Here is a 27,678-nt window from a genome sequence, read left to right on the forward strand (position 1 = left end):
AATATTCCTTTTGTGATATTTTTAGTACTCTGCTAGGGTTTACTTTCTGTCAGTTTCCGACGTCAGAACTCCCTCGTACGGAACAGGAAGCATAATTGAATATAATACCTATACAGAACCAGACAATGATGCTACTTTTTAGGACTGGTCTACCATCCATTAGGTAGCAAATCAGCACACAATGTATGCCCTTCACTTAGCTAATAGCAATGATGGTCAGAGCTTTAAGCTCCATAAAGAAAGGAAAGCATCCAATAATATATACTAGCACAGATCGAGAATTCAGTAACGAAAATCATTTTTTCTCTGTTTAGAAATAAGTGGAATTTAAGTTGTAAATAAATAAATACACAATAAGAAGGGTATCATTGCGTTTTTAATTAATTTTTCAAAGATAGATAGAAGGTTGCACCTTCTTATGTTTAAAGCAACTATTACACCTTAGAGTGCAAGTTTCAAAACAAAGTTTTCATAGAAGGTTCAAATAGTATTGCAAACAATTTTCTTAATGTTCTTTGGAAAATTAATTCAAGTATCTTCAACTGTTAGTTAAATAACAAAAGATAAAGGGGGAAGAGAAGCACACTATAAGTATTTATCTTCATTCACCCAACCACTAAGGCTACATACATTCATTTCCCCAAATACATTTGGCATTTATCCACTGAATTTCACAAAGTTGTATTTTTACTTCCCTTTCAACCAAGTTCACATCTTCTTCTCCAACTGAAGAATGAGAAAGAGGGAGGAGGATCAAAATTCATGAAATAAAATTTGGAGACCAAAAGTGATGTTTAAAATTCACATGGATTCCCTTCAACTGACTAGGCCCACCACCTATGTTGATGACTCGGTTAAAAATGATAATGAAGCACTATGAGATTTCAGATGACATCAGTGTCATCTTTACTTGGTTTGCAAATTGCTAATCATTTTAAGTTATTTTATTCTAATATTGTTTTTTTTTGTCTTTAACAGATGTCCAATTGCATGTTTTTCATGAGATTCAAACTTGATGAAACAACAAATGCCTTAAACTTTTTTTACCTTCAATTTAATAAAAGCAACAAATTTACAACATCAATTGCATGTCTTCCAACAAATGTATTTCATGATATTCAAACTGAATAATGTTAATTTGACAATTGATTTCCACATCTACCTTAGCTTAAGAAGAAGAAAAATGAAAGAACTGAGTGATATAGTTTGTGATGTGACAGAAAATGCAAAGAGAAATATGAAGAAAAATGTGTGAAAACGAGGTGAAAGAAAAAGTGAGATATGTATATATCATTACTCATTCGAACTTATAGTATTATCGTTAGGCAATTATTTATTTCTTTTACTCTGCTTATAGTTTAAATTGAAGGTTATAAAAATTAAATGAAATATAACACGAAAGAAGCCTATAGTTCATAAATCATCTTACACATGTAGTTTAGTATTTAAATTAGAATAATGATTCATAGACACCTCAAAATTCTTCCATCTCATTTCCACGCATTTTTTTGTGTTATATCTCTACATCTCTATCACATCACGTATCATATCATTTATTTATCTTTCATTTCTTTACTATTTACCTCTTAACCTCCCAAGATGGAAGTGGAGGTGGAATTGATTAGTGAACAAAACATTATTTTAAATTAAGATGCGCCCACCCTCTGCTAAATCAGTATCACCCCTGATAACTTCGTAACTTGTGGATCATCTCCACTGCCCTCCCCCCTATATAAACCCATTTTCTTTTTCTTCCCCTTTCCACGGGAATTGGGTTTACCACCCCACCTATTGGGTTTGCCACCACACTTTATTCAATACGGGAATTAAATTTCCGTATTCAATACGGAATTTAAAACTATGTATTTTTTTAGTATGCAATGAATGGTTGAAAATGTGCCACATATGCTCAAATATTGTACGGTTTTTTAAGTTCCGTATTATTCGTATTAAATACGGAACTTTAAATTCCGTATTAAATAAAGTGGGGTGCAAAACCCAATAGGTGGGGTACCAAACCTAACACCCCCTTTCCACGCTTGTCATCAATCTCTCAACAGTCAACAAATTTCAAACCCCATCCTTTCTCTCTATTCCCCTGCTTCTTCTATCTAACTCCAACCTCATCACTTGTTTTGAATACTCCTCCTATCATAAACAAATGGCCCATCCCCTGTTTTTTCTCATACTCATCACACTCTACATTTCACATCCCTCATCATCATCACAAATGCTCCTATTACCTCTCACACACTCCCTCTCCCAATCCCAATTCAACACCACCCACCACCTCCTCAAATCCACCACCACCCGCTCCGCCGCTCGCTTCCACTTCCACCACCACAAACAACGCCAACACCAACTCTCACTCTCACTCTCACCAGGATCAGACTACACACTCTCCTTCAACTTCGGCCACCACTCCCTAGTCCCTACAACCCATCACACTCTACATGGACACCGGCAGCGACCTCGTCTGGTTCCCCTGCGCCCCTTTCAACTGCATCCTCTGCGAAGGCAAACCCAACCCCTCTTCCTCTTCTCCCCCATCCAACATCTCCCAAAGCGCCGCCGTTTCCTGCAACTCCCCTGCTTGCTCCGCCGCACACAGCACCACCATCCCTTCCTCCTCCGACCTCTGCGCAATCGCTCACTGCCCCCTCGACTCCATTGAAACCTCCGATTGCGCCAAATTCTCTTGCCCGCCATTTTACTACGCCTACGACGATGGAAGCTTCATCGCTCGTCTCTACACAGACACACTCTCCCTCTCTTCTCTACTTCTTAAGAACTTCACCTTTGGCTGTGCCCACACCGCCCTGGCCGAACCCACCGGCGTCGCCGGCTTCGGTCGCGGCCTGCTCTCCCTCCCTGCTCAGCTCGCTACCCTTTCCCCCCATCTTGGGAACCGGTTCTCTTACTGTCTTGTTGCTCACTCGTTCCGCCCGGAGCGAGTCCGGCGACCAAGTCCGCTCATCCTCGGCTGCTACGATGAAGACGACAGGGCTGGTGGTGGTGGCGAAGTGGCGGCGTTTGTTTACACGCCGATGCTTGAGAACCCGAAGCAGCCCTATTTCTACTGCGTCGGGCTCACCGGAATCTCCGTCGAAAAAACCATCATTCCTGCACCGAAGATGCTGCGGAGGGTTAACCGGAGGGGTGACGGCGGGATAGTTGTGGATTCCGGCACAACGTTCACGATGCTGCCGGCGGGGTTTTATAACTCGGTGGTGGCCGAGTTCGACCACCGTGTCGGGCGAGTCAACACTCGCGCGCGGGGGGTTGAGGAGAGATCGGGGCTCGCGCCGTGCTATTACTTCGATGCGGCGGCAGAGGTTTGGGTTCCGGCGATGACGCTGCATTTTGCGGAGGGGAATTCGAGTGTGGTGCTGCCTAGGAAGAATTATTTCTACGAGTTTTTTGACGGTAGCGATGGGGCGAAGAGGAAGCGGAAGGTGGGGTGTTTGATGCTGATGAACGGTGGAGATGAGGTTAAATTTGACGGTGGGCCCGGGGCTGTACTTGGGAATTATCAACAACAGGGATTTGAAATTGTGTATGACCTGGAGAAGAAGCGCGTGGGGTTTGCACGGAGGAAGTGCGCGTCGCTTTGGGATAGACTGAACCGTGAGAAGAACTAGTGTAGTCCCGCGCACACTGGATCCTTTTTCCCCTGAGTATAGTCACGGGTGGGGTCTTTCTGTAAATGGGAATAAAGTGGCGGGCTTTTGGTCCTTGGCTCCTTGCAACTCTTTTTCCTTATTAGGTTTTCCCAAAGGGGTTTTATCATATTAAAGTTTTAATGAGGCCATTTATATAAAGTCTATTTTCAAGGAAGTAGTGGATGGGTAGCTTTGACGTTGGTAGGGTCGTTGTTCTGTTTTTCTGTATTCGCTTATTTTCTACCTTTTCTTTTAATATTTTCCTCCTTGTATTGGGTTGAAGTACCCCTTGTACTTCTATTCAATATAATTCCTATTGCCTATCAATTTTTTTTTTGTCTTGAGTGGTGTATATCACTAGAGAGAGGTAATGCATGTAAATGTAGCAATAGTAGTACTTTATTGAAAGATTATTACACCTTGCACTCCATTTTTTCATGTCTTAATTGCAGGAAATTCAAGGATTGTTAGTAGTCAACATTATTGGTGTAATTTTTTAGACTTCTTATGGTGTGTATGGTGTACGATGAATAAAGATTGGTGTAAATTAAAATGGTGTATATCACTAGAGAGAGGAAAGAACACATGAGAGAATGAGACGAGTGAAAAATGTGATAATGTGACGTGACTTAAAGAAAGAGATGAAGAGAAAAAAAGGTGTCTGAGATGTTAGTACTATTTGTTATTGTGTACGATTAGGACCGGTCCCGACATTTTGGAGGCCCTGGGCAAATAATAAAAATGGACCCCTAATATTTTTAACGTTCGAAATTTCATTAGAACCATTATGTCGGTTCGTTTGGCAACTGGCCTCTTGCAACCCGCCTAGGGGTCGCGTGTTCGAATCCAAGCAACGTGACTTTTTGATTTAATTTTTGAATTCTTTCAATTCAAATTAGTTAACAAATGAAATGTCAAAAGCCAAAAGGTGGGATTTGAACCCGGTACATAAAAGTAACACACACAGTTACTAACCACTAGATCAGCTCAAGTCATTAATAACATCTTGAACATTAATTATTATAACTAAATTTTATTTTAGGGGAAAGTTTAATGAGAATTTTTTTTGGGGCCACTTCTTTTTTGAGGCCCTAGGCTGTGGGCCTGCTTGCACAGGCCCAAGGCCGGCCCTGTACGATATATTGGAGTATTTTATGTTTATAGATAAAGTGTGAGGAATGAGTTATGTACACAACCCAATGCAAGGAATGGAATTTGAAGTGTTTTTGTAATTAATAATTTTGCTTGATAAACTAATTTCGCCTCCATTTTATGGGATGAGATATAAATGATAAATATGATAGAATATAAAGAGCATCTTCAATGCTAGGTTCTTAGTTTTTAACACTATTTATGTTGACTCGTACTATCACATGTGCTTAAGCAATTGTTTGCAGATTTTGCTTCAACCATGAGTTCTTATTTATTAGTTCTTAGAATTATTCATCTGGTCCCACAATATCATTATATTAGTAATATTTTTTATTTTCATATAATTTTGATTTAAATTTAAATGGTAATTAAATATTTAAATTAAATTAATTGATGAATAAGGGAGAAAAATTTAATTTTTTATTCTAAGAACTCAAAAAGTAAAACTCCTTATATGAACTAGTTCTTGTTTTTAAGAACTAAGAACTCCATGTCAGCTCCATCCAATGGTTAAGAACTCAGTTTTTAGTTCTTAGCTCAAAAATAATAACTAAGAATCTTGCATTGGAGATGTTCTAAGAGATATAAATGTGGCGTTTGTTATAAGTTTTACAAAAATATTCCCAAGAATGATGTTTCTACCAGCAATGTCATTCCGAGCTAAAATGAAAAATATGTTTGGTTTTTATATTATTATTCCTATAAATGTTTTTGAAAATTATTTAATTAAAAAATGTAAAAATATAAAACATGTGGTGGAAGGAATGGTTAGTGAGAATTCCCATGAGAATATAAGATTCTCACTTTTTGAGATGAGAATAAAAATTATAAAATTTTGTGCACGTGTCTCTTTCATAACCGGGAATAAAAATATAATTTGTACTAAACCTGAAAACGTTACATTCCTAACTTCGGAGTCCTATGCCTTCTAAAAACAATGTAAAAATAAGATGAAAGAGAAATATAAGTGTGAATAAATTAATTTCCTTTTCTTTTAAACCTGATTTGGGTCTTTGAGCCATCTTTTAGAATTGGGGACTAGGGATGGCAATGGGTAGGGTACTATATTACCCATTCCCATACCCGTGTTTTAAAAACATACCCGTCCCCATACCTGCGTGGGTAACAACTTCAGTGCTCATCCCCGTATCCTATGGGTACATATATGCCCGTACCCGTACCCAATACCCGCAATTTGCTTACATAAAATATAATTTTCCGTATTTGCATTTTTCAATGAAAAAAAATATGATTGCTATTATAAAATGGAAACACATTAATTAAAAGTGCAAAACATCATCCAAATACATTAATTAAGTATAAATTCAACACCTTAGTATTAAAATATAACTTAATAAAAAATTAAAGAGTCTTCAAATAGATTTAACTTGTATGGACTGTGTTGCTACTCTCCAAAACCTGTTAAAAATAATAAATTAAGTCAAATTAGTTTTATATTGCAAAGTCACATAAGTTGAAAAGAATTAGGGGAAGAATTAGGGGTAGGTTGGAAATGTATGATCTTAAATCTTCTCACAGTTATTAGAATGAGCTTTTCTAGGATGAAAACTTGGTAATTTCCAATAAGTTTTTAGGTAATTGCTAATCAATTAAAACTATTTTTTTTTCAATTCTAGGCTATGATTATATCAACCAAAAGTCAGATTTATTAATATTTTTTCCTTATAATAATCTCATAGAGTCATAGTAGTTAAGATCTTTGATTCTTCGGTTTCTATTTTCTAACGAAATTTAAATTTAAGATGTACTTCTAATTTAACAAATTTTCAGTTTCAAATAATTTATCTCTTTATAATAAATTTTGAAATGTCAACACTCAACAAGTTTAAAAAAAATTTAAAGGTATTGTTTAAATTTAAAGAGAAAATTTTACGGTATACATGCTTTTTTTTTACAGTAACAGTTCATAGGGTTTTTTTTTTTATTTTGGTACAATAAGCTTAAAGAAAAAGAAAAGGACCACAACACTAGCGCCTCAAGAAATAGGTGCTACGGTAGTCATCCGCCAACGCTGGTTGAACGGCTAACGGAGGTTGCTCATAGAAAATCAGGCGATGAGACCCCTGAGCACCATCCTTAGCAAGCCAATCTGCTACTGCATTCCCTTCCCTAAGCACGTGCTTGAGCTCCACACGCCACTCTCTCCGAAGCAACGATTTAATGGCCCCAATAATCGCCGCATACACATGGAAGCGAGCCCCACCCTCACGGAGAAGAGACAAAACCACCTTGGAGTCCGAGGAAACTACAAGCTGACGAATCCCCCAGCCCCAACAGCTTTGCAACCCGAAAAGCACCGCCAGCAACTCAGCCTTGAGGATTTCCGACACTCCAATGAACCCCGAATATCCAAACACCCACCGACCAACCGCGTCACGAACAACACCACCAATCCCCGCACGACCTGGGTTCCCCAAGGATGACCCATCCGTGTTTAGCGCAACCCACCCATCGGGAGGAGCAACCCAAGCTACCCATCGCGGGTCAACAACGCCAGGCATGGCGGGAGAGGCTGCACGCAAACACCTCAGAACGTCTGTCGCATGGTGGAGGATCAAACGCCAAGGCTCGAGCTCACCGGTGAACACAAACCGACATCTCCAGCGCCAAATGAACCAGGCATGGACCAACAACCCAGCAATCTCGCTGCGAGGCACAATATCAAGCCAATCCAAGAAGGACGTTGTCGTAAAGAACCCAGGGGCCAATTACACACAAAGATTTTGCCACACACTCAGGGCCGCAGCACAGTCCCTCAAACAGTGCATTTGGGTCTCAACATGATGGTGACAAAGACTGCACCACTGAGGAATAACCACGCCACGGTGATGAAGAGTGTCAACAGTAGGCAGCGAGCGATGAGCGGCCTGCCACGCGAACAATTTCATCTTCTCCGGCACCTGAACCTTCCACAGCCAGGCCCACACCACATTCACGGATGTCCCATCCTCCTTATCTAGAAGCCAACGGTAGCAAGAACTAACAGAATACCTCCCCTCCATACACGGTGACCAAGCAATTAAATCCTCCTCTTCCATGTTGACATACACGAACAAGCTTTGGAGCAAGGTCCTAAGGTCTGGTGTGAGCGGAGTCCAAAGACCATTAGTATCACAAACTCCCTCCAGGAAGACATCGCGAACACGCAAAGCTGTATCAGAAATATGAACATAAGGTACCTTCTCACACAAAGCCTCGGGCCCAAGCCAGTTAGAGAACCAAAAGGACAAATCTCCCCTCCCAATCCGCCAAGTGAAGCCATCTTGGATTAACTCCCGCGCTTTCATCACTGCATTCCAAACACAAGATCCACGTCGCCGGGGAACATGGAGGAAATCAGAGCTAGTACAGTAGAGACCAAGAAGAAGCTGTACCCAAAGCTTATCCTAAGAATTCACCAAATCCCACACTAGTTTTCCCAACATGGAAGTGTTGGTAAGCCGGGATCGGCGAACACCCAAACCACCCTTGCTCTTTGGCAAAGTAACAGTCCTCCAAGCCACCATATGCATGCCACGACGCTCTCCTTGCGACCAAATAAAATTGTTAGCCAAAGAATCCAAGAGGTCACACACAGCCTGAGGGAACCAGTAGAGCAGCATAGGATAAACAGGAATAGCATTCAGAACCGACTTGACCAGGGTCACCTTCCCGACCTTGTTCAGAAGCCTCCCCTTCCAAGAAGCCAGCTTGCGCCACCCTGTCTAAGACAAAATCAAATCGATCTCTAGTTTGCAGCCCTTGGAAAAGAGGAAAACCAAGGTACTTCTCCAAGTTAGCCGTGAAGGGGATGGAAGTCACCGCAACAATGCGGCCCTTCTTAGCCCGAGGGACACTCACAGAAGCAAACGCCCGGGATTTAGCAATATTAACCTTGAGCCCAGAAGCCATGTAAAAATCAGCAAGAAGACTCTGAACCCGCCTAACTTGGGACACCTTAGCCTTCGCAAACAACAACACATCATCCGCAAAGAAAGATGAGAGATACCCGGTCCACCTCTTGAGATCCTCACTGGCTCCCACTGGTTTTGGTCCACAACATCCTGAATGGAAATGGCTAGCCTCTCCATGCAGAGCACAAACAAGTAAGGAGATAAGGGGTCACCCTGTCGTAATCCTCGCGAAGGCGCAAAAGGAGGAAGCTTAACTCCATTCTAAAGCAAAGAAAGGGAGGAGGCCATCACACAGAACATAATCAGCGAAACAGAAGCCGGGGGGAACCCAAAGAAGCAAAGAGATTCTCTCAAGAAATCCCAGTTGACGCTGTCATAAGCCTTCTCAAGATCCAGCTTAAAAACAACATTTTTACTCCTACCTCTCCGCAAGCTCATATGGTGGACAATCTCCTGCAAAACAATAGCATTGTCAACTGTACCTCTCCCAGGTATAAAGCTGCTCTGAAGAGGCCCAATGAGCTCCTGAAGAAACGGCCGAAACCTATTAACCATGACCTTGGTGATCAACTTATATAACACATTGCATAAGCTAATTGGCCGGAAATCCCTGAAGGAGGAGGGGACATCAACCTTAGGGATCAAACAAATCAAAGTTTGTGCCAACTCAGGATCAAAAGCACCCGACGCAAAAGCATCACGGACCACACCCCAAACATCATCCCCTACAATATGCCAATACTGCTTGAAGAAGATTGGCTGAAAACCATCAGGTCTCGGGGCCTTATAAGAACCCATGTGAGACAAAGCCATCCAAACCTCCTCCTTCTGGACCGGGGCACACAGATCCCGCTGAGCATCACTAGAAAGGCCAGGAACACCTGATGAGAGCAACGAACTCCGAGAAGTGTCGGAGGCACAAAACAGAGCCTTGAAGAACCCCAACGCCTCACGCCTCAGAACATCCTCTTCCTCACACCAAGAGCCACAAGGCAAAGTCAAGGCATGGACCTTATTGCGACGGCAGCGGACCAAAGTCTGTGTATGGAAGAATCGGGTATTACGATCCCCGAACTTAATGACTTGCTCCCTAGACTTCTGGAACCAAAAGAGTTCCTCCTGGCGGAGAGTGGCATCCAACTCATGCTGAATATGAACCATGGTGCGAAGGAGGTACTATAGGTTTTATTAATATATATGTGAGATAGTAGGGTAAATTCAATGGTTGATTTTCATTGATAAAATGCACTGTATATATAGATACAAGAGAGTTGACCTAGGCTAGTAATTACAGAGGAATCTAAGCCTAATTACAGGAAAATAATAATGACAATGTTTATTTATTCTATCACACCCCCGCAGTCGAAGCGGGAGGTTCACTGACGCTGAGACTGGAGCGAAAGTCATCAAATAGAACTCGAGGAAGGCCTTTAGTGAAGATGTCCGCAATCTGGTGACGAGAAGGAACATGAAGGATACGTGCCTGACCACGGGAGACCTTCTCGCGAACAAAGTGAATGTCCATCTCAATGTGTTTAGTGCGCTGATGCTGGACAAGATTGCCAGATAAGTAGATGGCACTAGCATTATCACAATAGACCAAAGTAGCCTGAGAAAGAGGAAAGTGAAGCTCTAAAAGCAGGTTGCGTAGCCAACATGATTCGGAAACCACATTAGCGACGCCGCGGTACTCAGCCTCAGCACTGGACCGAGAAAGCGTGGGTTGTCTCTTGGACGACCAGGAAATGAGGTTGTCGCCGAAAAACACACAGTAACCAGAAGTAGATCGACGAGTGTCGGGACATCCACCCCAATCTGCATCGGTGTATGAAATAAGCTTCTCGATAGGAGAAGGATAGAGATGCAAGCCAAACTGTAAGGTGCCCTGAACATAACGCAGGATGCGCTTCAGTGCAAGCATATGCGTTGTGCGGGGGGCATGCATGTGAAGACACACCTGCTGAACAACATAAGAGATGTCAGGATGGGTGAATGTGAGATACTGCAAAGCCCCAACAAGACTCCGATATAAAGTAGGATCATCACACAGAGTACCAGCAGAAGTGCTGAGTTTTTGCTTGGTGTCAACTGGAGTGGCAGAAGGATTGCACGATGTCATACCGGCCCGGGCAATAATGTCACGTGCATATGTACTCTGACTGAGAAAAAGTCCACCTGCATGTCTGGTGACGGCAATGCCCAAGAAATAGCTCAACGGTCCCAGATCCTTCATAGCAAACTCAGAGGCAAGAAGAGTCATGATAGATTTGCGAAGGTCATGAGAAGAGATGATGAGGATGATGTCATCGACATAAAGCAGGAGGTAAGCCATGTCAGAGCCTCATCTGTAGATGAATAGAGAGTGATCAGAGGTGCTATGCTGAAACCCAATGTTAGAGACATAATCTGCAAAACGCTGGTACCAAGCGTGAGGAGCTTGCTTCAACCCATAGAGTGATTTCCGCAAGCGACACACATAATCAGGATGAGTACGGTCACGGAAACCCAGGGGCTGATGCATGTAGACTGTCTCATGTAGATCACCATGGAGGAAGGCATTCTGAACATCGAGCTGGTGAATTGGCCAAGACTTGGAGAGGGCAATGGTGAGAACGATGCGAATGGTCGCTGGTTTCACCACAGGACTGAAGGTCTCATCACAATCAACACCTGCAATCTGTGACCTGCCATCACCTACAAGACGAGCTTTATAACGCTCAAAACAATCATTAGCTTTCGTCTTATGATGAAAAATCCACATGCAGCGATGATATTAACATCACTAGGACGAGGTACCAAATCCCAAGTTTTATTTCTAATTAAAGCATCAAATTCAGACTGCATGGCGGATTTACAATTTGGGTCTGAAAGAGCTAGCTTCAGGTTTTTGGGAAGAGGTGAGATGGTGGGATCATCAATGGTGATAGAAAGGTTGAAGAGCTTTCTGGGTTTGTAGATACCACGCATGCTGCGAGTGGCAATGGTACGGATAGGAGGTACAGGCGGAGTCGGCAAAGAAGGGGAAGAAGAAGGTGGTAGGGAGTCTGAAGAGGAGGAAGAGGTCGTAGGGGGTGGTGGTGTGGTCACGGCGGGAGGGACCGCAAGAGTAGGGCTAGGTGCAGGTAAGGTGGATGGATGAGTCCACTGGTGAATAAAAGAGGGATGTATAGTATAGGAGAAGTAGTCATATGTGGAAGGAGAAGGGGTAGTCATGGTGGCAAAGGGAAACTGAGTCTCATCAAAGATGACATGTCGGGAGATAATGATTATTCTGTGCGACAAATCAAAACACTGATAACCTCTATGATGAAGTGGGTACCCTAGGAAGACACACGGGGAGGAGCGGGGTTGTAATTTGTTAATGGTAGTGGAGGGAACCAAAGGTTAACAAAGACAACCAAAAACGCGCAGATGTGTGTAAGACGGGTCACGACGATACAAAAGTTGAGTGAGAGAGAGATTAGACAAAGCTTTCTGAGGAATAATATTAAGTAGATAGGTAACCATTTGAAGGGCATGATGCCAAAAGGACGGAGGAACAGACGCATGAGCGAGAAGAGTACGAATCATGTTGTTAATGGTGTGTATTTTGCGCTCCGCCTTACCATTTTGAGATGATGTATGCGGGCAGGAGAAGCGAAAAATAAGACCATTAGCAGCACAATAATCATGAAAAGATTTATTGTCAAATTCTCGCCCATTATCACATTGAAGACATTTTACAGATTGAGAAAAATGCGTGCGGATTTGATTCGACAGAGAGGTGAACATTTCAAAAACTTGAGATTTATTACTTAAAGGAAACGTCCACAAGAAATCTGTGAAATCATCCAAGAATAAGACATAATACCGATGAGTGGCGGAAGATAAAACAGGCGAAGTCCATAAGTCACTGTGCAAAATGTCAAAAGGCATCACAGTAACATTATTAGAAGAAACAAATGGCAACCTAACATGTTTGCCAAACACACAAGACTCACAAACTGCACTAGAATTTAAATGCTCATAACTAATGAACTTATTACTACGAAGAGACTGCAAGGCAGTAGAACTGATATGGCCAAGACGACTGTGCCAGAGACTCTGAGCTAGACCAGCAAATGGAAAGGACGGAGTGACTGGGTATAGGTCGCCAAAGCTGTTACATCTCATGAGTGGAATCCCCGTCTGAAAATTAACCGAGAAGCCAAATGGGTCAAAACAAATAGAAACATTGTTATCAGTAGTAAGTTGTCGCACAGAAATCAAGTTTTTAACAATTTGTGGTGTGTGCAAGACATGGGAAAGGGTTAAAGTCTTGTGTTTTTGGGAGGTGGTTAGGGTGGTGTGTCCAGAACCCTGAATGGGAATACCCTGTCCGCTACCGACATACAGTTTCTGATTAAGATGACTCAAATTAGAATAAGACGTGAGATTACCTTGTGAAGCCGCTACATGAGATGATGCTCCAGTGTCCATGTACCAAGTGTTGTCTGGAGGAGCAAGCGTCATAGTGTGCATGGCAGTGGCAATGTCAGTGGGCACGGGGGAGGCTGAAGCGGCATAAGCCTGAGGACGCTGGCCCAGAATGCCTGGTTGCCGTGGAGGAGCAGAGGGACGAGTCCACTGAGAGGTTGGGAAGTACTGTGGCATCGGAGGAGAGGAGCCTTGAGAGGTGCCACTGCGGGATCCGCCACTGTTGCCGCGATTCCCACCACGACCCTTAGAATTGTGGGAACGAGAACGGTTGGAGGACTGAAGATCAGAGCTCTGGGAGGAGACATCAGAGGCACGCTACTGAGTAGCAACATTGGCAGCAGGAGGCTCAATGGGCTTCATTTTAGCCAAACCTGCTTCCTCTAGGGTAAGCATGGAGCGAGCCTGATGAAAAGTGGGGAGTGGATTGCTCTGGCGGATCAATGTAGCGACGCCCTTGTAGGCATCAGTAAGACCAGAAATAAGCTGCAAGACTAGACGGTGATTGGTCACAGGAGCACCCACATCCCGGAGCTGGTCAGAAAGCGTCTTGAGACGCTGACAATAAGTAGTGACATTCGGAAAATTCTCCATACGGACACCGGAGAAGTCCTGCTCCAAAGCAACTGCACGCGCATTCTAATTGTCGTGGAAGATATCAGCCAAACGCTGCCAAGCGGCCAAAGCTGTGGAATTGAGTTCCATGACTGTGGACATCAAGTCGAGGGAAATGGTGGAATAGATCCACTGTAGTATGATGGCATCCAAAGTAGCCCACTGATCATAGGTGGAGTCAGTGACAGCTGGTGGTGGTTTGTCTGTGGATGGAACAATATGATGCAGAACCCGATGAAAACGGGCATGAATACGAAAAAGTTCCGCCCACTTGCCATAACGATCAGTCTCCATATCAAGTACAAGAGGAATATGATTCCGAATGTTGGAAACAACAAGAGCAGGATGAAAATCCGGCTTTGCAGGAGTTGGAGTAGGTGGGGCAAGATCGGCCTTAGGAGGAGGAGTCGCATTGCTACCGTCATCGGAGGTGGAAGACATGCTGCTAGTTGTTGTTGGTGTTTTTTTTTTTTGGTCTGCCTGTGGGTTGAACCGGGTCTGGGTGGTTCTACCTTGTTGGTCGAACCGGTCTGAGTGAACCGTTCCTGGAGCCGGTTCACTTAAGTCCACTGAACCGATCAGCAAAAAGAAAAGAGACAGATCGTGGCAACGCACAGATCTGGTTGCAGATTGCAGTGACCTCGCTTGGAGTGGCGCGACGGCTGCGAGGACGTCCGGCGGCGCTGGAGAGAGGCGGCGGGACTGGAGCGGTGGCACTGTGCTGCGGTGGCAGGTGTATAAGGAGGAAGGGAAAAGACAGAGAGAGAAAAAAAAAAGAAATTTGTTCTGAAGTTAAGAAGAGGAGATGCGCGAAGGCAGTGGGCCTAGAGCGCGGTGGTAGAGAGGGAGAGTGGCACAAGCGGCGGCGACGGTGCTAGAGAAGAAAGCACAGGCGGCGGCGGCTGGGCGTGGGAGGCAGCAGTGGCGGTGCAAAGAAGATGTGCACGGCGACGGCTGATGCGGAAGTAGCAGGTTAGGACCTCTATAAATAATAATGACAATATTTATTTATTCTATCAATATATATAGGTTTTATTAATATATATATATATATATATATATATATATCATCCGCGAATGAGGTACTATAGGTTTTATTAATATATATATACATATAAAATATATATATATATATATATTAATAAAACCTATAGTACCTATATATATATATTTTATATGTATATAATGTGTTCGGGTATGGGGCGGGTGGGTACCATAGTATCTATACCTGCACCCGTACCCTCATTCATTTTGCGGGTATCCACTGGGTCTCGGACCTATTATCATCACTATTGGGACCATTTACCCTCAAATTTTGGATAGGATTAAAGATTCTAGTCAATAGTCGTCATTGTTCATGCATTTTTTCAAGTTACTGTAGGGGAGACAGGAACAGAATGCCAAAAGAATATAATGTCACATATATATTTATCAAAAACCTTTAAGACATTGAGCTTATATATGTGTTATATTTTTTATAAAATTTTTACCTCATTCATTTTTAATTAATGTGAGACTCCAACTCATACTTGAGTTCTCAACATTATTCTCTCATTTAAGTGCTAGCCATCACCACATTACCATACTTCCTCTCCGTGGATACTATCCACACATGCACTACCATTTGCTCCATCACCTCAACAAGACATGCCACCTAACTATACTGTCAAAAAGACTTTTGATACAATGGGTTGACACTATGACCACATAAATCAGTGACAGTTCCAAGAATTTTGAGTTGCAAAGGTAATTACACATATAAATTTGAGACGATAAAATCACAACTTATTATATTTGAATATATGTCATAATTTTCTTATACAAATTATAATATTATAATGATTGAAAATTATTCCACAAATTTTTTTATTCTTAATATTATTGAATATATCTCTATATATATATATAAGTTAATGAGCATTCGGACATTTTCTTCTCCCATGAGATTTTACATTCGATTTCTGATAATATTCATAGAGAAAAAATCTCTTTCATTCGTTATGAACTTACAATTGCAATTGATAATATCAAAGTCAACTTTAAACGCAAATATATCAATGGATATACATTATTGTAAGGAAAATTGTAAAGTTGTGGGGAAACTTAATATTCTGCGTCATGAACAGATGAAATAAAATTACGTTGTCTGCATAAATCCCCAGTATTAAAACATAATAATGGGGACATTCTCTCAAGTGGATCCTTCATATTGCATGAGATCATACAGATGAGCCAACATTGAAGGCCACCTAATTGTACCGGCTAGTTTAATCAAGTTTTTCATACTTATCATATTTCAATTTTTTAAATTTAATTAAATGGACCTTAGTTATTTTATTCTATTTATATTTTTGGTACATCGGAAAAATAAATTGCACCCTCCATGATCCCTGAACCCCCCACCCTAACTCATATGTCTCATAACTTTTACTACTTGAGCTATCATTCAGGGACATTCCATTTATATGTACCTTATTGAATATTTGTTGTATAAATTAAAATTTTAAATAAATTAGTTATTTTATTATTATTAAAATGTCAATCAAATAAATTTATTAAATAATTTAATTAATTAAATGCCAGATTAATAGATAGATCTGTTTTTCCTTACAATTTTAATAATTTAATTGTAATGAATATTATCATAAATAAATTAAAATGTCTATAAAAAATCATAAATTAAAATTAGAGGAGAATCACTTACTTATACATGAACTATTATTGAAAAATACAGTTAAACCCACCCTTTAGGCCTTTACAAATTACAATACATGAGTGGAGGGTGGATGGAGTTCAGCTGTACAAAATTAAGTTTTTTTCATTTATTTGCACAAAATTATACTCGCGAGTGTGGCTTTAGGGATTGATCTTTCCATTTGTGTGTTTAAACAGTCACTTTTATCCATGACTATTGATCATAAGCTTAACCAAATTCAATTTTGTGAATTTTTTTGTGAGTTTCACTTCTTCAAAATTGATTTTAAGAACAAATATCCTATAAGTTTATTTAATTTGTAAAGTATTTGGATAAAACATGCTCAATCTTTTTTTTATAAGCTAGCTATCTGGTATTCAATCATCATTTGCATGTCGACTATTTCAGATTTGAGATTTAGTCATAGTTAAAACTCTTCATCTCTTCTTCAAAATATATTGTGCTTAGATCAAACCCGAGAGATCTTCCCACACACTTAGCATGAGTTTCCAATTGAGCTATCCCTCTTATGTGGATAAAAGGTACTCTATTGGCTAAGTAATGATGCTCTTTTAGCTAGAGAAACATGACAATGAATAAGCTTTTTGTGAGAGAAACGACACACTTTAATTTCCACATCTAGCTTCACGGTGTTTTGGAAGTTTTCTCAATACATGCATGCATACTGGACTTCATTTCCTCATCTTCCTCCATTTTGTGCAGGGGGCAGGTTCCTCAAAAATGGCCCGCGGTATGCTTAATAAATAGGCTTAAAGGGTCCAAAGGCCCCTGAAATTACAAAGGGAATCAAATCCAGGACCTAGAAATTTTTTGCATCAAATTGGGTCCCTAGAAATTTTTTTTTTAATTCAATTAAGGCCAAAGTGTGCCAGAGCCCAATTTTGTCCTAGTCAGCTTATCCACGTGGCTTTTTTAATTTTTTTTAATTAGAAAAATTAATTAAAAATAAAATTTTAATTCCAACTCACTTAAGTCAGCAGAAAAAAAAAAACTTAATAAAATCCTAATCTAAACATAAATCTCTAATCTAAACATAAAATCAAATCCCTAAACATAAAATCAAATCCCTAAACTGAACATAAAATCAAATCCCTCAACTCAAATAATATCAATTCAGCCCCAAATTAACCCTATCCATCCATCGTCAGCCCCAATTCAACCCTAACGAAGAACACATCCACCTCCACTCGAACAGCGGAGCACGAGGAACACCTCCACCTCCACTGGAACGGCGAAGCACGAGAAGAGAAGGGAGAAAATGAATTCACAGGACCACGAAGCTTCAAACAAAGTGAAGAACCACAGGGTCAGTTGCCGTTCATCCACCTCGTGCCCTTCACCCTCACTGTCACGCAAGACTTGTGGCTGTGGGAAAGAGGTTATTCTCTACCGATCTCATTCCAGTAATAACCCAGGAAAGCTATTTTGGAGGTGCCCTGATTGGAGGGTAATTTCTTCTGTATCAATACATGTATTTTAATTTCTCTGCCTTTTGGTTCTGGTTGTAATGTTTGATTTTGAAATTGTTCCAGGTGAAAGGGTCTTGTGGGTTTTTCGAGTGGGATAGAGGTGTTGCTAATGAAGATGAAGATGGTATGGAGGGTTCTTCAAATCTGAATGAAGACATTAATGACATGATGGAAAAAAGAATTGCTAGTTTGAGGGAAGAGCTTCACGAAATGCTGCAGAAGACAATGGTCAAGTTATGTGAAGACATGAATGAGAAGGACAAAAAAATTGAGAGGATGAAGATGAAGCTGAAAAGAGAGGGATTCAAGATTAATGTGCTATTGTTCTTATTAGGCATTGCTTTGGCTGTAGCAGTGTCAAAGTTCTTCTAGGAATGGGGTGTGTTGGATTTATGGTTTAGGTTGTCATGTATTCTGTTGTTTATCCTCTTATGTGTTCTGTTGTTGGACTTAGAGTTTAGGATGTTATGTGTTGTGTTATTGTTGATCTTTTTAGGCATTACTTTGGTTGTAGCAGTGTTAAAGTTACTTTGTATTGAATGAAAATGTCCTATGTAATGAATGCAATCTCCAGATGAGACATTAATACAATATGTGTTGGTTGTTTGGAACATTAATGCAACATGGATCTTGTTGTTTTCCCTTGCAGTGTTTCATGAGTTATACAATATGTGTTGGTTGTATTGAATGTCAAAGTTCACACCCTGACTCACAAAAAGGTATAGTTGGTGCCCTGTTTTGGCAGTGTATGCACATGATGCAGAATTGAGATAATGCTTAATAAACAACAATTCTTATAGAAAACACAACCTCAAAACATGTGAGTCTTGAACATAGAAAATGAGAGTCATAAAGCAAATACAAAATTAATGGAAAGTAATGTCATCCAAGCATTTCATTACAATAATGGTGTTGTGGTCCCATTTTCCACTAAATAATACTAACTATTACAAAAAAGACAGATATGAGCATCCAAAGTTGTCCTGCAGCATCATGTGACCTTCACTTTCTTCAGATCCATCTCCTTTTGATAACTCTCTTCTTTGGTTGGTCTTGACTAGCAACAGTTGCCTTGCCCTTGCCCTTATCCCCTTTGCCAGCAGTTCCACTTGCATGTTCTCCTGGAATCCAATGACCTATCTCATTGTCTGCTCCCCTCTTTTTTCCTCTTTGATTAGAAGCAGCAGCTACATGTTTTTTGGGCTTTGCAGCAGGTTTTTTGGGCTGTGCAGCAGGTTTTGTTGCTCTGGCAGCTGCAGCTAGTTGTGGAGGTTGGGGTGCTGCAGGTTGCTTTCTGGATCTGGCATGTGGAGGTGCTTATTGTATGTTGTTTGCAGTTGCAGTTGCAGTTGCAGCTGGTGGAGATGGAGCAGCAGCTTGATTTCTGGATCTGGTAGTTGGTGCTTTGAGTGGAGGTGGAGGTGACTGTTGTTGATTGTTTACATTTGCATTTGCAGCTGGTGGAGCTTCTTGTGTTGAAGGAGCAGAAGGAGACACATCTTGTGATGAAGGACCAAATACCTGTAGACAAGGGATTTTTAGACATGATGAACAGAAAAGCACAAGCAGTGTAAAAGGGATTTTATTGATACCTGTGAGAAATCATGTTGCTCTGGTTCATTCTCTTCTTCAATGTGGCCATCATCAAGAGCATCCTCAGATGGTGGAGGCAAGGGGCACTTCCTCTGGTTGTGTCCTTTTTTGTGACACCTACTACATGTGTAAGAACTGTCTCCTCTTCTCAATTTGGTTGGGTTCTTCTTATCTGGTTCATCAGGTTCCCTTCGCCTCAATTTTTTTGGCCTTCCAGGCCCTCTTTTAATCTCAGGAGGAAGGATGTCATCTTGCTGGAGCTTTGGCCATTTATTCTCACCATTAATTGGTGAGATAATGTGCCCATAGCAAGTGTTATAAGCTGTTTTTTGTAATAATCATGCACATAATTTTCAGGATTAAGCCCCCTATCAGAGAGACAAGACACAGCATGTCTGCAGGGAATTCCATTTAATTCCCAAAAGTTGCAGGTACATGTTTGCTTCTCTATATCAACTATGAATTGGTCTTCAAAACCAGCATGCTCAACCTGAAATAGACCTTGAGCAACCCAATTTGCTACCCACCTACCACTATAATTTATCTCTCTATCTAGCCTCTTCCTAGGTTTAGGCATCACATTACCCTTCCATCCTTTACTTTTTTCTCTCAAAGTAGCAAATCTGTTCATTAGATACTTTCTAATCCATTCAAACATAGTGATAACAGGTTTGTCCCTAGCAACTAAAATGGTACAATTGAAAGCCTTAGACAAATTATTCATGGTTACATCACATTTAGGGTAGAAAGAGAAAGCATGCCTGCACCAATGTATTGTAGGGATAGTCATCAGCCACTTGTAAGCATCTTCATTTATTGCTTTGATTTGTTGCATTTTCTCCTCCCATAACTCCTTGTATGTTGCTTTGGATGCCCACTGAAGGTGTGAAAAACGACTAGAAGGGGGGGTTGAATAGCGTTTTCAATATAAAAACTTTCCCTTTAAGATTTAAAGTAAATCTTTTCGGTTTCTCTAAGATAGATGGTGCAGCGGATAAAGATAGAGAGAAGAGAGAAGCACACAAGTATTTTATCCTGGTTCACTTGATAAATCCCTCAAGCTAATCCAGTCCACCCGTTAAGGTGATTTCTTCCTTCTTAGAATGAAGGCAATCCACTAATCAGATAATTGTTACAACTGCACTTGAAACCTACAAGTGACTAACAATACACTGACTTAGCTATCACTAAGATTCACTCTCTTAGTCTTCTCTAGGATCCGATCAACCTTGATCTCCTAAAGGAATCACCACTAAGATTCACTCTCTTAGTCTTCTTAAGGATACTGACCTACCCGGTCCCTTAAGGAAAATCAAACAACTGTTTGAGGTTGGTGTTTACAAAGGTTTTGCTTCTAAATAAGCTGAGTGTAAACTAAATAAGAACAGATGAAGAAAGTAGAGGCTTGAATCTTTTCTTGTATTGCAGCTCTTGATTTCTCTCTTAGTCTTTCTTCTTTTCTTCAGCCTTTTATAGTCCAAGGTGCAAAGGATATTTCTGTTGAGAGAATATGACCGTTGGAGGGCATTTCTGGAACTTCCAGAACCTGCTGTGGCTGAACCTTGGTAGGTAGGCTTTTCAGAATAGTACACTGCTCTTGTACTTCTAGATAGAGACATTTGCCTTTAACCATTGACTTCTGATCAGAGTTATGCTTCGTGTTGAAACTTGTGAAGCTTGGTGATCAGAGTCAGAGGGATGCTTGGATCCTCTGACCTTCGTAACTTCTGCTTCTGGACCTTCAGAGCTTCTGAACCTTCAGAGCCTCTGGTCCCTCATAGCTTCTGGTCTTCAGATCTTCTGATCCTCAGATCTTCTAATCCTCTGATCTTCTGATCCTCTGATCCTCAGATCCTCTGATCTTCAGATCCTCTGATCTTCAGATCTTCTGATCCTCTGATCTTCTGATCCTCTGATCTTCAGAACTTCTGACGAATGTATCTTCTGGTGTCAGAATCAGAACCTGTTTGTCAAAACACTCAAGACAAACATTAGAGTATCATAGTTGTTCATCCACAAATAAATACTTGTTATCATCAAAACATAGAGTTGTACCACATGACCAAATCTTGATCTTACAATCTTCCCCTTTTTGATGATGACAAAACCATGTATTTTGATGAACAACTCTAAACAAATAAACTGAATACACTCAGAGTATAAGGTATCAGAGTTAAAACTTATCCTGATGTGTATAGTTTTTCTTGCTCCTTCTGAATCAAAGACTCGTGCTTGATTCTGAGCTAAGCTCCCCCTGAATCTACTAAGCTCCCCCTGAATCTAATACTTAATATCAACGTTAGTAATATCTAGATTCTGAGCTAAATAATATAGGAGTTGTCAAGATACTATCAGTTCTCCCCCTTTTTGTCATAAGCAAAAAGAATGAAGGTGGGAAAAAAATAGTAAGAGCATAAGACGAAATACTCCCCCTCAGAAGGAATACCAAGGGATACTTGGCTGCTGATTAGTATATCTTCTTATGAGAGCAGAAGTGTCAAAGTCCAGAGGTTCTGGTGACATCTCCATTCTGGAAAAAAATTCCATCTTCAGATGCTTCAGAATGAGAAGCTATGAACCTACTCTTCTTCTGATGACGCAAGTCAGAAGTTGTATTAGCATCTTCTGATGTTGTTGCTTCTGGTTTGACAAGTTCTGAGTCTTTGTTTCTATCTGAAACAGTCATGCTCATCTCTACAAGCTTTTTCAGCTAGCTTTGACTTGACCAAATCTTACTCTACTGATGCCTCCAAGATCAACTTCACCTTCAGGTTCAAGTTTTGGATCTTGGGACATATGCCTTTCTCCCGTCATGTGTTGCCTGCATCCACCGTCCAAGTTCCATGGTTGGAGTTTCGATGGACCTATTGAAGATATCTGCAACATATATAATCTTATCCCTAGGTACCCACTTTCTGGGTCCTTTCTTGTTAGTTAGCCCAGAAGTTCTGACAACTTTGGGTCTTTCAGCAGGATAATGGAAAGGAATTTGAGCATGATATTTTGACATAGAGAAAGTTCCTTTCTTAAGAGAAGGTTTAGCAGCTTCAGCAGGTACAGGGTCAGGCAATATGGTACCAGAGGGAACAAAGCATTCATACAAAGATTTAGCTTTAGGCACAGAGGGCTCATTTCTAATTGGTTTAGAATACCCAATGCCACGCATTCCATTTCTGCTCACGCCATAGATCAATGAAGCCATCAAGCTTCTATCTACGCTTTTAGCCAGGAATCTTTGAAAAGATTTTTCATACTTAGATTCATGCTTACTATCAGAGGCATCGCAGGCAATAACTTCTTCTAACTTAGCAATTTGATTCTTAAGCACAAAGTTAGAATTAACTAAAGCATGGTTATCATTTTTCAAATCAGATATGATTTTCTTATGTTCAGAAGGAGTTTTAGAAACAGCAGATAAGTTCTTTTTCAGCTTCTTATGCTTAGACAACAAAGAGTTATACTTATCCATGATATCAGACAAAGCATGTTTCAGTTCAGAGGTTGAGAAAGAAGCGAATACCTCATTTTCATCGTCAGAGTCTGGCTCTTCCTCTGATGCAGATTCAGCGTTAGTTGCATCTTTTGACTCTGCTTCTTTGTCTTTGACAATAGCCATGAGTCCTTGAACTTCACCATCAGAGTCAACATCCTCTGACTCTGATTCATCAAAAGTCACCATCAGACTCTTCTTGGTCTTGAAATGCTTCTTTGACTTTTTGTCCTTTGATGAGCCTTTGAATTTGCTCTGCCTGTGCTTCCAGATGCAGTTGAGCTTTCTGGATATAAGAGTCAGCTCATCTTCATCAGAATCTTCAGAGGCTTCTTCAGATTCTTCTGCTTCTGCTTGGAGAGCCTTAGCCTTTTCAGATTTGGATTTCATGGCTATAGACTTCTTCTTCTGATCCTGATGTTCAGCACGCTTTAGTTCATGACACTTCAGTATGCTTATGAGTTCTTCCAAACTCATATGCTTAACATCTCTTGTAAGCTCTATTGAAGTCACTAAAGGCATCCAGCTTTCAGGAAGACTTCTGATGACCCTTATGACATGATCTTTTGTAGTGTAGCTTTTGTTGAGAGGTCTTATTCCAGCAGTAATCAACTGGAATCTGGAAAACATATCCTCAATGGATTCGTCAGGTTCCATTTGGAAGGATTCATATTTCTGGATCAGAGACAGTGCCTTTGATTCTTTCACTTTCTTGTTTCCTTCATGAGACATCTTCAAGGATTCAAAGATGCCCTTGGCGGAATCACGATCAGTAATTTTCTCATATTCTTCATATGAAATGGCACTTTGCAGAATAGCTCTTGATCGGTGATGATCTCTGAACTCCTTCTTTTGATCTTCACTCATCTTCTCCCTTGGGATCTTTACACCATGTTCATCGACAGGAGGGGTGTAGCCATCAACAACAAAATCCCAGAGATCAGGATCAAAGCCAAGAAAGAAGCTTTTGATTCTATCTTTCCAGAAATCAAATCTCTGACCATCAAAGATAGGTGGTCTTGCACTGTATTGATATTTGCTTGTAGTAGTGGTGGAATCCATGAGTTTTTCACACTGGCCCGGATCTACTGAACACTGTTAAGTGTGGTAATAAGAACTTGCGCTCTGATACCAATTGAAGGTGTGAAAAACGACTAGAAGGGGGGGTTGAATAGCGTTTTCAATATAAAAACTTTCCCTTTAAGATTTAAAGTAAATCTTTTCGGTTTCTCTAAGATAGATGGTGCAGCGGATAAAGATAGAGAGAAGAGAGAAGCACACAAGTATTTTATCCTGGTTCACTTGATAAATCCCTCAAGCTAATCCAGTCCACCCGTTAAGGTGATTTCTTCCTTCTTAGAATGAAGGCAATCCACTAATCAGATAATTGTTACAACTGCACTTGAAACCTACAAGTGACTAACAATACACTGACTTAGCTATCACTAAGATTCACTCTCTTAGTCTTCTCTAGGATCCGATCAACCTTGATCTCCTAAAGGAATCACCACTAAGATTCACTCTCTTAGTCTTCTTAAGGATACTGACCTACCCGGTCCCTTAAGGAAAATCAAACAACTGTTTGAGGTTGGTGTTTACAAAGGTTTTGCTTCTAAATAAGCTGAGTGTAAACTAAATAAGAACAGATGAAGAAAGTAGAGGCTTGAATCTTTTCTTGTATTGCAGCTCTTGATTTCTCTCTTAGTCTTTCTTCTTTTCTTCAGCCTTTTATAGTCCAAGGTGCAAAGGATATTTCTGTTGAGAGAATATGACCGTTGGAGGGCATTTCTGGAACTTCCAGAACCTGCTGTGGCTGAACCTTGGTAGGTAGGCTTTTCAGAATAGTACACTGCTCTTGTACTTCTAGATAGAGACATTTGCCTTTAACCATTGACTTCTGATCAGAGTTATGCTTCGTGTTGAAACTTGTGAAGCTTGGTGATCAGAGTCAGAGGGATGCTTGGATCCTCTGACCTTCGTAACTTCTGCTTCTGGACCTTCAGAGCTTCTGAACCTTCAGAGCCTCTGGTCCCTCATAGCTTCTGGTCTTCAGATCTTCTGATCCTCAGATCTTCTGATCCTCTGATCCTCAGATCCTCTGATCTTCAGATCCTCTGATCTTCAGATCCTCTGATCTTCAGATCTTCTGATCCTCTGATCTTCTGATCCTCTGATCTTCAGAACTTCTGACGAATGTATCTTCTGGTGTCAGAATCAGAACCTGTTTGTCAAAACACTCAAGACAAACATTAGAGTATCATAGTTGTTCATCCACAAATAAATACTTGTTATCATCAAAACATAGAGTTGTACCACATGACCAAATCTTGATCTTACACCCACATGAGAAGGTCTCTAATCTCAGTTCCTCCACCAAACTTCTGCTTGAAATTGTCATACAAGTGCCTCACACAAAAGCGGTGCTCTACACCAGGAAAGTCCTCCTCAAACACTTGCATTAACCCCTAGGCAACACAATCAGATTGAAATGTAAGTAAAATAAGTAAGCACAATCAGGTTGTAATGTAATGAAAGTAAATACTATATGTTAATTTATGGTACCTTTTGCTTATCACTGATGAACACCCATCTTTTGTCACCGATATCCCGGATCAAATGGTTCAAAAACCATCTCCAAGATTCCTTGCACTCAGCTTCAACCACTGCAAATGTCAGTGGGAAGTACTGATCATTTGGGTCCCTTCCCACAGCAACTAGAAGGATGCCACCATATTTGGTTTTGAGGTGACATCCATCAATTCCAATAAATGGTCTGCATGCCTGTTTAAAAGTAGATTTGCATCCCTCCAGACACATATAAAAACAACCAAATCTGGGCTGAAGTGTGGTGGGATTATATCTCAGAATGATAGCTGATGTGTTTTCATGATTCACCCTCTTGAGCTCACCTGCATAAGATGTTATCATGGTGTACTGCTTTAGGGCATCTCCCTCAACAACATCCTTAGCAATTTTTCTCGCATTCCAAGCGGTCCCCCAGCTGACACCTACACTGTATCTTGTCCTCATCTCATGAATTATCTCATTCACTTGGAGTACTGTACTAGAATTTCTCATTCTGTCCTCAATAACCTTTGCAATCCATTTAGCTGTTGCTGCCCTATTGTTGAATGTTCTTCCACATGTGTGTTTAGGATTAAGTGTCTTAATCTTGTATGTTGAAGTCCCTTTTACATTGGAACAGTATGCAAGGAAGCCACATTCTTCTTGCTTGCAACCAAACTTCACCCTTTCCTTATCATTCTTCTTGTACTTCACAGCCTTTCCATTCATCACAGAGTGTGCAAGGATAGCATTCTTAAACTCTTCTGTGGAGGAAAACTCCATTCCCAGTCTGAATTTATAGTCTTTGTCCAGGTCCTCTACCCTGAACCTGATTTGTCTGGCCCTGGCTCCATCATCTTCCTCACCACTAGAATAGTCACTCATCAGCTCATCACTGTCATAGTCCAAATCAAATGGATGCAGGGCTGCATCTTCATGTGGAATGTCAAAGTCCACATCCTGACTTCCATCACCATGTTGCATCTCATTGTTGAAAGATAATGGCCCATCAGAGTTTCTAGTCACATCCTCAATGCCATCCTCTTGCACATGAAGTGCTTCATTCACATCATGAAACCCATCATCAAACAAGTTTTTATATATTTCATCTTCACTGTCTAAGATCCCATCATTGCTCAATTCAATGTCACTGTCACTTGAGAATGATATGTCAGACTCATAATCACTCTCAGCAAGGCATTTTCCTTTTCCCTTATCAGGAACTTCCCTAACATGTGTTCTCCCAGTTGGAGCTTCCTCAGTCACACGAGTCACTTCCACTTCAGGCAGTGTAACAGAAGGAATGTCCTCCACTTCCTCAATAACATGTGTCTCCTCCACTTCCTCGTTAACAGGAATCTCTTCAACTTCAGCATTCTCATGACTGACTTCCACATCAGGAATCACAGTACTGACTTCCACATCAGGAATCACTTTCCCAGTGAAAGCTTGCCCAGTCACTTCCACTGCATGCAAGTCTTCATCAAGCAAACCAGCATATTCTTCTTGCATCTCTTCCACTGCAGGCAATTCTTCAGGCAATTCCACAGTATGTTCCAGGTATATATCAACCACCCCCCCAGAAGCCATTGCATAACTAACAAGTTCCATTGCATCCTTATCATCCAGTATCTTCTTTAAGCCTTTTTCAAACCTCAGTTCTGACTTGCACCACCACAATTTGTAAGCATCATGAGGATATCCCAGGTCTTCCTTCACAGTAGATTTGATGGAGAAGTATGAGAACAAATCAACATCCCCATCAATGTCAACTGACTCTCCCCCATCATATGTCATAGGAATGCCTCTAAAACGACCCTTGTGTTGGATTCGGGTTTTGATCATACCTTCTGCCATTCCTGCGAAAGGAACCCTAACTCGTTAAGCAAGTATTCACCCAACAAGTCAGCAAGTATTCATCCCCAACAAAGAAGAAGAAAGCATGGTATTCATCCCAACAAAGAACAAGTACGCAAGTATTCATATCTTTCTAAATGCAGCACACCTTGGAAGTTCCTTGTTCTTCGCTCCCTCAGTTTGTGCTCGT

The 27,678-nt window shown here is 40.9% G+C and overlaps 3 protein-coding genes across 3 annotated transcripts; 1 reads left to right on the plus strand and 2 right to left on the minus strand.

The window, feature by feature from the left end:
* Positions 1–2,161: 2,161 nt before the first annotated feature.
* On the plus strand, positions 2,162–3,700 carry LOC130710231 (probable aspartyl protease At4g16563). The gene is given in 2 exon segments (XM_057559423.1): positions 2,162–2,425; positions 2,427–3,700. Coding segments are annotated over 2 exon segments (1,479 nt in total). The 3' UTR covers positions 3,642–3,700.
* A 6,376-nt stretch (positions 3,701–10,076) lies between these two features.
* On the minus strand, positions 10,077–11,060 carry LOC130712840 (uncharacterized mitochondrial protein AtMg00810-like). Its single transcript, XM_057562656.1, has one exon. It carries the CDS (start codon positions 11,058–11,060, stop codon positions 10,077–10,079), a length of 984 nt encoding a protein of 327 aa, XP_057418639.1.
* Positions 11,061–13,822: 2,762 nt separating this feature from the next.
* Positions 13,823–14,239, minus strand: LOC130712842 (uncharacterized). Its single transcript, XM_057562657.1, has one exon. The coding sequence runs from the start codon at positions 14,237–14,239 to the stop codon at positions 13,823–13,825; it is 417 nt and encodes a 138-aa protein (XP_057418640.1).
* Positions 14,240–27,678: the final 13,439 nt, after the last annotated feature.

Source organism: Lotus japonicus, chromosome 4 (assembly GCF_012489685.1).
Source record: "Lotus japonicus ecotype B-129 chromosome 4, LjGifu_v1.2".
In the NCBI taxonomy this organism is placed as follows: Eukaryota; Viridiplantae; Streptophyta; class Magnoliopsida; order Fabales; family Fabaceae; genus Lotus; species Lotus japonicus.

Excerpts from the sequence above, each read along its gene's own strand:
- LOC130712840 (XM_057562656.1), bottom strand. The coding sequence starts at position 11,060 with ATGGCTTACCTCCTGCTTTATGTCGATGACATCATCCTCATCATCTCT.
- LOC130712842 (XM_057562657.1), bottom strand. The coding sequence starts at position 14,239 with ATGTCTTCCACCTCCGATGACGGTAGCAATGCGACTCCTCCTCCTAAG.